This window comes from Nannobrachium achirus, assembly GCF_963921795.1.
Source record: "Nannobrachium achirus genome assembly, chromosome: 7".
NCBI lineage: Eukaryota > Metazoa > Chordata > Actinopteri > Myctophiformes > Myctophidae > Nannobrachium > Nannobrachium achirus.
In genome coordinates, this window is record NC_137816.1 from 6,148,567 (window position 1) to 6,161,150 (window position 12,584).

The following is a 12,584-nucleotide window of genomic DNA, read 5'->3' on the forward strand; positions in this document are numbered from 1 at the left end:
GTGCGTTACTAAGCCAGAGCCTACAACATTGTTGCGTTAAAACTGATTTATTTTATTATAATAATAACAATTATTATTATGTCTAATGGGCAGTATAAAAGGGGTATAAAAGTATTAATAGTGTTTATTATTCTGTGACGACTAGGCTACTGTAACGCTACTGTTGCAGTGACAGCTCCATCGACCGTATAGGATGTAGGCTCGCTCATACGGCCATTCTCGAATCCATTTTACGCCCATTTTTGCGCGCAGGAGGATAGCCTTTTCCCAGGCCCTTTTCCGCGTTTTCATTATTTATTTCCGCGTAAACTGCAGTCTAGATATAAAAAAATAAAAACATACATTGATGGTCGATAATTTACCTCCTGTGTTGAGGGCCGAGGACTACAACTGAAACAATCTAAACGTAACAGTTTAAACTTCGCATTTATTTATCAGACGGAGGAAACATGGCTCGACCACGGCCGCGGGAATACAAGGCTGGAGATTTGGTTTTTGCTAAAATGAAGGGATACCCACACTGGCCGGCGAGGGTGAGTCTGTGATGCAGCCGAGCTGAAAGGAAGGGAGGCGGGGTTGCATTCTGAGACAATACGGCCGATGCTTCATGGATCTGGAGCGAAGCTGCATGCGTGTTTGTTTTTCAAAACATATTAGGCGACTGTAGACGGTTCATAAACGCTTCCTTTATTCACCATGAGACAGAGACAGAGACAGAGAGAGAAATTGTGCTCGTGTTGAATTGCTGATCACACAGCAGTTTAAGGCTCCTTCAAGTGTTTGATCTCGTTATTATCTTTGATTTAACGAAACTATATTACTTTTTAGTCGACTATCTATGCCTTTTCCGTATTATAGATATTGGCTTGTATCACTGATTGAACAAACGACCATGGCCATGGCGTTGACCTCAAGTAACCCGCTGTGCCAAGATCTGCAACATATGTTGGCATTTTCCCTCCACAAACGATGTTTTGCAGCATATATAGAGACATTTTGTCAAAATGTCAAATGAAATCAATGCTGCCTGCATGCACCGGACTGTCAAACTTATGAAATTAGGGTTTTAAGGTTATATTTGCAAACATTCAAAGACTAACAGGCAGCATAACCTCAAATGCCATAACCTTAAATCACATTATAAGCATCTTCTACTCCCTCTCACCTCCCCCCCCCCCCTCTCTCTCTCTCTCTCTCTCTCTCTCTCTCTCTCTCTCTCTCTCTCTCTCTCTGTCTCTCCCCTGCCTATTATTAGATTGATGAACTTCCAGAAGGAGCTGTCAAGCCTCCTGCCAACAAGTATCCAATCTTCTTCTACGGGACCCATGAAACGTAGGCAAGCTTCTTCCCTGGACCTGTGATGCACAGTTGATTATTTAAACCCCATATACTTTGTTGAACACCCCTTATTTCCCTCAACATATATCTCTTCCCAAAAAATAGCTATGTGAGCTTATTGCCTATTATGACACAGCAGACAATATGTTCTGACTCTCGAGTAGTAGGCCTACTACAATACATCCACTGATGCACACACTTGGACACATCATCAGTGTTGTTTCCTGAATGGGTGTTTCTCGGGCAGCCTCGGTCAGGTCCTCCATAGACCCGACCGAGGCTGATCAGTCCCCGGCCTGTGTCCAAGTGAAGTGGCATGCTACTGCCCCCACTGTCTCTTGGGGGCTTAGGGTGGCAGGTGAGCTAACAGCGGATGTTGCCGACACTAGGAGGCTCAAACATCTCTTTCTGCCTTGATGGATTCTTGCAGGATTTACCGCAGTCTGTATAGCTTACTTTTGGGTTCTCCCTCACAGAAGAGTTATGTTGGGCAGTATTATCAGTAGGTTACAAACAGCACGTGCATGGAAGCTTCTGGAATTGATTACAAATGTTTGCTGTTATGTGAATCTGTTCATAAAAACATGTCGTGAGCAAAACGTTTTCAAGGGAACGGTTTTAATGATTTCATGTGCATCACAGTATTTCTTCCTTCCTCAGTGCATTTCTGGGAACCAAGGATCTTCTTCCATACAAGGAGTACAAAGACAAGTTTGCCAAGTCCAACAAGAGAAAAGGCTTCAATGAGGGCCTTTGGGAGATTGAGAACAACCCTGGAGTCAAGTTCACAGGCTATCAGGTCAGTTGGTAGTCTATTGTGTCTACGTGGCTTAGGAGAGTAGTAGCCTGGGATCAATACCATTTTCGGGTTTCTGATCCGGTCGGAGCGGAAATAACTTTACGTCATCAGATGGTCAACTCGTAGTAGCGCGACTAGCGCGACTAAACTAATTGATCTGCATTATGTGGGGAACAAAAACAATGCAACACCAACCGGAACACAATGTTTTTGTTTTCTTTTTTCTACATTTTAGGATTTATGCTGTCAGTTGCAGTAGGATGATCTTTAGCCTAACTGGAAAACATTCAATAAAAATGTTCAATTCATTTCTAACTGCAAAAGTTAAACTGAAATATCACCAATTACACACTATAATGAATGTATCCTCAGCTTACCTCTGACAAGGCTTCTTGTAATGGTAAAGTCATTAAAATTCATCATTCGGCTCACTAGATTCATCAGAGGTCTCACTATATCTGATATGGAATCACAGTGAATAGGATTTATTAAATGGTACATTTATATTGCGCCTTTATCCAAGGCGCTTTACAATGAGTGTGCATTACATTCACACACATTCATACACCGATGGCGGAGGAAACCTTGCAAGGCACCAACCTGCTCATCGGGAGTAATTAGGGGTTCCGAGTCTTGCTCAAGGACTCTTCGACACTAACTCTGGGGGAGCCCGGGATCGAACTGGGAACCTTGTGGTTCCCAAGCGCCCACTCTACCTTCCTGAGCCACTGAATAAAATGGCTTTTCAGGGCCAGTCAGAGATATGGTAAATAGTCTGCATTTCTATAGGTAAAGGATCTTCATTTATATTTCTCTACACACACACACACACACGCACGCACGCACGCACACACACACACACACACACACACACACACACACACACACACACACACACACACACACACACACACACACAGCCCTGCTGGCCTTGAATGCAGTCCTGCCAGGACCCGTACCTCATTAGTAGTATGTATTTTAGTGGAAGAGATTTGCACAACTCCAGATCCCAGTAGTCCGTTATTCTGTAGTTGCTACTTGCTACGGGTGAATAATCAATTATTCCATGTTTTCCCACTTTCCATCAGCTTACAATCTATTAACTGGCATTCATTACGTTATGAAGGAGCACAGTGTTTGTTATCATTGTTCAGGCTGAATCAATTCAACTCCGCTTGGTTTACAAGTTAATCAGATTGTGTTTACAACGGCAGAACATGGGAATAGACCAATCCACGGAGCGGCAATCATAACTGGGGTGTCGGGGCGCCCGCTGCCCTACCGGTCCAGGGGCATCCCACATAGGCTCTGATGCCTGACAGCGTGCCCCGTGTTCGAGTCCCGATCCCGACGACCTTTGCTGCGTGTCGCTCCCCATCACTCTCCCCATTTCCTATCAATAAAGGCCTAAAAGCCCCCCCAAAAGGGGTGTCTGCTGGCCTACTGGTCCAGCCGCATGCCGCTTGGGCATTGCCACATAGGCATGGATGCCTGACGCCGTCGCCGGTTCGATTCCTGATCCGGACGACCTTTGCCGTGTGTCACTCCCCATCTCCCCCTACATTTCCTGTCAAGTCTACTGTCCTATCAATAAAGGCATAAAAGCCCCAAAAAACGAATCTTTAAAATAAAATCGTTAAAAAAAAAACCAAAAAACAAAAACAAAAGAAGTCAAGCGCCTCCGCTTCGCACCGCAACGCCGCAACTACACGTCAGTGCTTTGCATTATGTGGGGACCCAAAAACAATGCAACGCCAACCGGTTTTTCTTTCTTTTTTCTAAACCGGATCACACAGCTAGTTTTAGAACGAATACCAGGTGGAAAGGCTGGTGACGCGAGGTTTGGGGAGTAGTGGTACTAGTTACCATGGGGTGCCTAGACTTGCTACACAGTTGAAGGACCATAATGGTGTTCTGATATGTTTAGGTAATTTGACTTATGACTTATGGTACACAAGTCAATCTGTGGACTCTATAGACACTAAAATCTACTAAAATTGTACAATATTTAGGTGACTAAAATGAGACTAAAACTAAAACTTTTCAGATGACTAAAATATGACTAAACCTGAATGAAAATGTATTCAAAAGACTGTGACTAACTAACTACCTAACTAACTAAACATTTTGCTGTAAAAACTAACCTTAACACACACACACAGGCCATGCAGCAGCAGAGCTTGTCGGAGACAGAAGAAGGGGGCAACGCGGCCGACGGGAGCAGTGAAGAGGGGGAGGAAGGAGATCTAATAGAGGAGCTGGACGACAAGGAGAAGGAGAAGGTGAAGGGAGACAAGACCGGCTCTAAGCGGAAAAAGACGGCCTCCTCCAAGGTACACGACTCAGTGGTGGAAAATTAAATTAGTGCAAAATTATTGGTATCAAAATGTACTTAGCCTCTTAAGCCCCAGGTGGGCCCAGGGGAAAAATCCTCCTAAAATGTATACCCAAATTGGAACAGTTGTGGACACAAAACTACAATGATTGTGGCTACTCTTGACCCACCAAATGTCAGCTCACCCCTGAAGATTCACAAATGCATTGTAATACTTGACATTTCTCTCACCAAATTGTCCTGCTGTGATCATTTACCTAGGAAAAGATGATTGAATAAGACCTCCGCCTATGGAAATTTTGCCTTCTGAATAGTGAATGAGCCTCAAGACCTCATTGAAAACATATATAGTGAATAGAGAAATTGTTCACCAAGGTGTCATCAATTGATAGGCAAAATTGTATGAATATATTCCAAACTATGTAAACTCTACAGATGTGTTAGTGAGAGTAGAGCTGTAATATTAGTGATGTTAAAGTATAGGGTGAGAAATGATAAAAACAAGTAAAAATAAGTTGTAATAATACTGTAATATGAGTAATGTATGGATGAAAAGTACAATGGCAGCTGATTACTATGCTGTAGGCCCACTGTAACAATAATCAACAAAGAAATTGTAGTTTGATTTGGTCTCAATTGATTTATTGACATGTATTGACAGCTGTTCAGAGGTCAACACCTTTTGCCCCCGCCGGCGGGGGCAATGGGGTTCAAGAGTACCAAAGGTAGAAAGTACTTGTCATGCAGAATGTCCTGTTTTAAGTTGTCAAATGTAAAAAGATCTTTCGAAAATATCAGATCTACAAGCTCACCATGGGTCGCAACGCGACGCATTGTGTACACAAAACTACAATGATTGGAGGATTGATTTTGGGGCTTGTATTTTAAAGTACAACTTGATGACATCACACATTGTACTTTACAATACAAACTCAATCCTCCAGTTCTAGGCAACACAGAAGGAGGGGAACTTTTCTTCTATTTCCACACAACTCCTCTAAGTTAATATTAATGACATAGTTCAATATTGAAAATGGGTGGTCTTCCCCTTTAAATTAAGTACAGTACTTCAGTAGATGTACTGAGTTACTTTCCACCTCTGGCACTGCCACCTCATAACACGAGGACACAGGCAACAAGGGCACTTGTTAGATTGGTGGGTGCATCATTAACGGGAGCACTGATTAAGATAAAGTGACGGGACACGACTCCCTCCTTATCTCTGCCATCGTGCCATCAGCCTGGAAATGAAGACTTAATGATGACACCAATAAAAGTCGGATTCACCATCTTCAAGTCAATTATCAAATCATGGAACAGTGTTTTGCGGCTCGGCCCCTTCCGAGAGGTGACCGATGTGCACCCACTGTGTGCCTTTACCAATACTTCCATGTCATCCATTCCAGACACAGAAACGGCATGTTGGAAATGGGGTTTTAGTACAGAGACTGTAGTTGGAATTCCTTCACAATCCTCCAGCTGTAAACTACACTGCAGAGGGAATTTCTTTTTAAATAATATTTTCCCCTGCCATACATGCCTTCCTATATATATACCGGTATATATATATATATAGGCTGGGACTTTAACTGATTAATTGCGATGAATTAATTACAGAAAATTAACAAGATTAAAAAAATTAACGCATTTTAATCGCACCTTAGTTTTTGCACCACAGAACCTTCAGTTTCGGGCATACCGATCATAGCGATGCACCAACCAAGAAGAGACAACAAACGCAAAGGGAGAAGTACTGTAGCTGATCAGAGCGCTTTGCTTGGCCCAGTGGATGCGACATTTTGATAAAAAAAACTCACTCTTTAATTCACTCGTACAACAAAATGTGTTTTATTTGAAAAAAATGCTTCTCAGGTCAAATACCGATGTGCGATTAAAATGCGATTAATTGCGATTAATTAATCACAGAGCCTGTAATTAATTAGATTAAAAATTGTAATCGCATCCCAGCCCTAATATATATATATATATATATATATATATATATATATATATATATATATTAGTTCTATATATTTGTTCTACACTGTATTTGTCATGACAATATCGCCCCTCTATTTGACCATGCCCTAATTCTGGATTAACAGCTATATGATTTCAAAATGAACGGAGCAGTGCGGAGCTAGTGTCTGGCATAGTGTGTTGTAGCTAATACTGCTGTAAATGGAAGCAGGTTGAAAAAGTCGCCCACATCCCACATCCTCGCTTAGCAACCGCTGTTGCCTAGCAACTGGGCTCCATTTACGCACAGCACATGTGGTGGTGCATCTGAAGGAATGTAGCATTTGTGGAGAGAGAGCCATGTGCTGATGCAATACAATCCTGTCACATCTCTGAATTGGCTCTATGCACAGCAGCCATGTTGGGAATAAATCGGGCCTCTTCCTTACTTACCAATAATAATAACTAATGAAGGCTCTGTTCTGATGTTGTGCATGTTGGCTCACTGGAAACACTCTGCTACACCAGTGGGTCTCAAAGTGTGGTACAGGGACCTTTGTGGTTCCTTGAGGGGGTCCTTACGGGTGTGTTACTCTGGGAGAGTACACTTACGGGGGTCCTTGAAATGAAAATGTTTTAGAACCACTTGTGCTACACTAAATGGAACAGAGCCTTCCTTCATTAGTATCATTGGTAACACCTGTGAAGGAAACTGCCTAATTTCTTTCCAATGTGGCTACTCTGCATAGAGCAACTAAGTTTGACATTTACACATCTTACCTGAGTTGCGATTTTTTTCCCCCATTCTGAATTCCCATAGACTTTTCATATTGCGTCATTTAAGAACTGTGTTCAAACATAAACAAATGATCTCAGCGGTTTGACTCTTGATATGAATATGAAGAATCAACTGATGGTGAGAAAACGCTAATGTTACTGTCGCCGAATTAGTTACATTTTCGCTAGAAACAGACTGTATCAAATATGAGTGACTGACTATCATAAACCATACAGAGCCACCTCCCCGACAATATCGCAGAGACCGTTTAATTTTGGACCACAATGCTTATATGAGACGATTTTAAGATGACTCAATGTTATTCTCCATAGAGAAATTACTTCTGTGGAACCGGGGGATGAGCGAGTGACGTTACTCTATTATCCTCCCTCATGCATTAATGAGAATCGCAATGGTGCTCTCAAGGTATTTGTGTTGTATGGTCACTGTGTGTGTGTGTGTGTGTGTGTGTGTGTGTGTGTGTGTGTGTGTGTGTGTGTGTGTGTGTGTGTGTGTGTGTGTGTGTGTGTGTGTGTGTGTGTGTGTGTGTGTGTGTGTGTGTGTGTGCGTGCGCGTGCCAGAAGTCATCCAAGCTGTCGAGGATCTCATCTGGGGAAGAGGACCTGGAGAAAGACGGGAAGGATGAGGATCAGAAGAGTGGGTCTGAGGGAGGAGACCCTGACAATGACATCATTGAAAACACCACTGACAATAAGGTGGGCCTCATAAGCATCAGTACATCAACCATAACTTAGTATAGTATGGCGCTCGGGTGGTGCTTAACCCATTTAGGCCTAGAATTATTGAATGCTTTAACCAGTGAAAAATAGCAGATGTACAAGCTCACAGCGCGGCACCGAGTGCCGCGCTGCGAGCTTGTAGATCTGCTATTTTTGAAAAAGTTGTGAAAATGTGTGCAAATCTTTGAATATACGTATGCATTTTCAAAGCGAACGTTTGTAACTCAAATTTTGCTTCTGGGGGGTCCCTGGAACTAAATATTTTGAGATGGGGGTCCGTGGCCAAATAAATATCATTTTGGGGGTCCTTCACATGAAAAGGTTTGAGAACCACTGACATAGTAGTCTCTCAAGAACAGACTAACTGAGCTCCAGTTAAGTGAAAAGGACCTTTTCTTTGCTGACATAGAAACATAGGTATAAAAAAAGGAAGGATTCAAAAGACACTTATAGAATCGGGTCAAAATTCTAATTTTCACGATTTTTCAAAAATAGCAGATCTACAAGCAGTGCCGCGCTGTGAGCTTGTATATCTGCTGTTTTTCATTAGTTAAAGCATAAAATAATAATACACTATAATGTGCACACGTCCTAAATGAATGTGGGTTCTAATCCACCCGTCCACCGTGGTGCATGGTGGTGCAACCCTAACCCTAACCCTAACCCTGCCTAGTTGGGCGTGTATGCGACACAATAGGGTGATTATATATATATTTGTTTTGGGGCCTTTATGCCTTCATTGATAGGACAGTTGACTGACACAGGGTTCCCACGGTCATGAAATTCCTGGAAATATTTTGAAATTAGAAAAATATTTTTCCAGTACTGGAAAAGTTTTGGAATTGATTAAGGGTCCTGGAAGGTCCTGGAAAAAATAGCTATGCATTGTCTTTGGTTATTGATTTTGTTAAAGGTGATACACCATGAAATTTCACTTTTCCTATTTTAAAACCTTTTTTTGGGGTCCCACTAGCACCTTCTATCCTCACAAAGTCCCATTTCTGATCATTGTGTCTTTCTCTGGTTTTGGGAAGGCGGAGGTTAAAAGCATCCTAGGGGTTCTCAAAACAGGCTGTCCAGATTTGCTGCCGTCGCTGCCGTCATCGACGGACGTTTTTGAAGTTTTTTGAAGGGGGGGGGGGGGGGGGGTGGCGCAGTTCAGGCCAAAGGTGGTACTGCAGCTGAAAATGCTCAGAGCCATTCAAAATGAGAGAGGCTCTCTATTCAGGAGTGGTAATTTAGCCTCAAACCTTTTGAAAAACGTTTTTGGGACATAAACAATATGACATAAATACTTTTTAAATGCATGGTGTATCACCTTTAATACCTCTGAAATGACATATTAAACATTGGCCAAATTGTCAAATGTTAGAGGCAGTTGCAAGGCGTTGTGAGCATGTAGATCTGCTATTTTCACAATAAAACCATGTTATACAATACAAAATTCCTTAACTCTTAGTGCTTGTCAGGGTGCCGGGGTCCCCAGTTCAAATACCACTGGCATACACTACCTGTCTTTGGGCATTGCGCATAGGAGTAAGCAACTCGTTATTGAGCTGAATTATTGTTATACAGTCCTGGAAATCGGGTTAAATATTCTGGAAAAGTTTTGGAAATGAAATGGTAAAGATTTGTGGGAACCCTGCTGACAGGAAATGGGGAGAGAGATGGGGATCGACACGCAGCATAGGTCGTCGGGATCGGGACTTGAACCTGCGACACGCTGTCAGGCATCAGAGCCTATGTGATATGCGCCTCGACCGGTTGGCCAGCGGGCGCCCCGGGTAGGGTGATATTTGTCACTGCATGTATTCCTACAGGCTGGGGCGGCACCTGTCAGCAGGGAGTGTTGGGCAGGAGGAGTAAGGAGTCAGGACGAAGGCTCTGTGTCCTCACGGTGGGGGTTCCTCACCGACAGATGAGTTAGAATGCAACAGTAGTGACAACATAGAAATGTGTGTGGGGAGGAATTGGTTGGCATGATGACTAAATTGGGGAGAAAAAGCGGGTTCAAATAATTGTCTACTCACAAGTAGGGATGTCCCGATACCACTTTTTTGCTGACCGAGTACAAGTATGAGTACTTCATTTTGAGTACTCGCCGATACCGAGTACCGATACGAGTACAATTAATAATACAAAATGTCTTTAAATTACGTTGTTTTTTTTATTTTATCAGATGTTCCTCACTTTCTGGCTGTACCTGTATATAACACATTAAATTGCATTGCTTTCCCAGAACATGGCACAACTGCCACACATTTCACTTCTTTTGGAAATTCCTGTACTGTGCATGATCTTCTAGATCTGCTATGCTCAAACATTTTGTATTTTTACTTTTGATACTTTAAGAGAAAGAGAGAAAGGCGAAGTGGCGGAACACACAGGGTACTCGGGCGCTTTGTGAGCAGTATCGGACGAGTATCGATACCGCAAAATAGGGCCGATACCACGAGTACCGATACCGCAACCCTACTCACAAGTGACAGGGTTACTGAAAATGATCAGAGGTCGAGTCCACTTTTCATATTCTAGCCCAGGGTTCCCCAATTAGTTTTCCCCAAGGGCCAAAATATGTCTAGGGTACCAAGCCGAGGGCCACAACGTTGCAGGGGGCGCCGGTGGCTACTCCAGCGACAGTTCGGATATCGTAGTTGTCGGGTGAAAATCTTGTATGTCCAAAACCGTTCGTTTTGCATTTATCATTTTAAAAATGATTTAAACGAGTGGAAACAGCCGATCTACAAGCACAGATCTGCGTGCTTGTAGATCTGCTGTTTTCACTACTTTTGTGCGACGGCCTTGTTTGATGAAGCAGAGCTTTACTTTGCGAAAGAACGTACACATTTTGAGATACAGGTTTTCCACCCGACAATAACGATATACTAGTGTTACTGTTGTTGCTGCTCTTATACCACCATTATTACTGGGGTTGGTGGGGGCCAGACAGTAGCCCCCTGCGGGCTGCAAATGGCCCACGGGCCGCCTATTGGGGAACGCTGTTCTAGCCCCTCCTTGATTTCAGGCGGATTAGGTCCTCCTTACTCTGATACAGATGCAGTTTGTATATATCGTTTCCTTGAGGGGCTGATATACAAGTATGAAATCATATTTTTAAATAGCCGAGGAGGTGGGGCTCCTATCGAAATGTGAACAGGATTTTTCACCATAAACCTTCCCTTTACCGTCGCATTGATTGATCTTAATAATCTTTGCTCAATTGTTTATTAAATAAGTGATCGATGTTATGTGTATTCTTCCCCCCAGAACCAGCTGCTCAGAGAAGAACACTAAGTCCTGAGGACATCGAAGGGGAAGTCATTCTTTGTAGCTTGTGAAATTGGAATGGTGAAATTACAACACGATGGGTCATCAGCACCATCTACTGGCCACTTTTGTCACTATCACATCTGTCAAACTTGTGTCTTTGTACCATAGGGGATGCACTGAGGCTGACTGAGGCATTGGACTTCATACTGATAGCAGGATGAAATTGGGCATTAAATGACAGAATTCCTACACTACTAAAATGTATCATGTGACTTATAAAACAAAGGGACTCAAATTTCAGTTTTCCATTCCCCCACATATTCAAAGACGTAAGATCTCTCTAATGGAGAGTTATGATGTATAAGGTTTTTCTATTGAACGCAGACTAAAGCCCTTTGCACACAGGCGCGTTTATCCGCACGAATAAAACGGACAATTTCATTTTTTTTAAAAGTAAACAATGATTCTCTACGACCTCATGCACACCGTATCCGAATTAGCCGTGCGACGAGTGGCTGCGGCTGTGCGTTTTTTTCTCAATTGAACCCAGTTTGATTTGTGCGTCTTGTCGCATGCGGTAAAAAACTCATCACTCCTTTTATGACTCCTTTTGGGATCCGCAGCGCCGATTCCGCACAGCATTGCACACCAAATCCAATGTGTTTTATTCATGCAGCAAATGAAAAAAACGCAACTGTCCTGTGTGCAAAGGGCTTAACAGTCTATTATTGTTCAGCAAGACGAATGAATCCGAATAATATAAGTTTCAACATAACATACTTAAATTTCTGTGTGCAAAGAAATGCGTTTTGGCACGGCCACGAAGACATGCTGTCGGTGTATCCCTGTTCCATCATGCACATTGTAACACACTGTATATTTACCATATCCTTAAGTCTCTCTTTGGGCTTCTTAGGCCAGCCAAAACACACCGGGGGGGTTGGGGTTGGGGGGATGGGAGACAGCGTCACTTCATAACCGAAACCAAGTGTAAGATAGCCATCAATCAATATTTATACTGACCCATATTGTCTACCTATATGAATTGACTCAACCATGATTACCTGTCACCGTGTACAAAAAATGTTTGTTAAAAGGATCCCTGGCTAATATACTGTATGTTGATACATTATTATAGCCCTACTGTATGTAACTAAAATTTGAAATAAAATAAACTTAAATATTTTGTTTATTTTAGAAATATTAGGTCTTTCACTCAATATGGGCCACTCCCGTCTTAAGTTGATGATGTCACTTGTCCATGTGTGGTCCAGCCCTGGAATGTATGGAATAAACAAAAAAAGTCCTATTGTTATTTTTTTTAATAGCACATGCATTTCATACATTCCATCATCAACTCATCAA

The 12,584-nt window shown here is 42.5% G+C and overlaps 1 protein-coding gene across 1 annotated transcript; it reads left to right on the forward strand.

Moving 5' to 3' along the window:
* Positions 1-335: 335 nt before the first annotated feature.
* Positions 336-12,136, forward strand: LOC308289101 (hepatoma-derived growth factor-related protein 3-like). Its single transcript, XM_080730663.1, has 6 exons — positions 336-533; positions 1,256-1,332; positions 1,999-2,137; positions 4,300-4,470; positions 7,791-7,925; positions 11,217-12,136. Exons 1-6 carry the CDS (start codon positions 450-452, stop codon positions 11,241-11,243), a joined length of 633 nt encoding a protein of 210 aa, XP_080586789.1. The 5' UTR covers positions 336-449; the 3' UTR covers positions 11,244-12,136.
* The last annotated feature ends 448 nt before the right edge of the window (positions 12,137-12,584 follow it).

Excerpts from the sequence above, each read along its gene's own strand:
- LOC308289101 (XM_080730663.1), top strand. The coding sequence starts at position 450 with ATGGCTCGACCACGGCCGCGGGAATACAAGGCTGGAGATTTGGTTTTT. Across the intron at positions 534-1,255 it reads ACCCACACTGGCCGGCGAGG|ATTGATGAACTTCCAGAAGG; the intron begins GTGAGTCTGTGA and ends GCCTATTATTAG. Across the intron at positions 7,926-11,216 it reads AAAACACCACTGACAATAAG|AACCAGCTGCTCAGAGAAGA; the intron begins GTGGGCCTCATA and ends TCTTCCCCCCAG.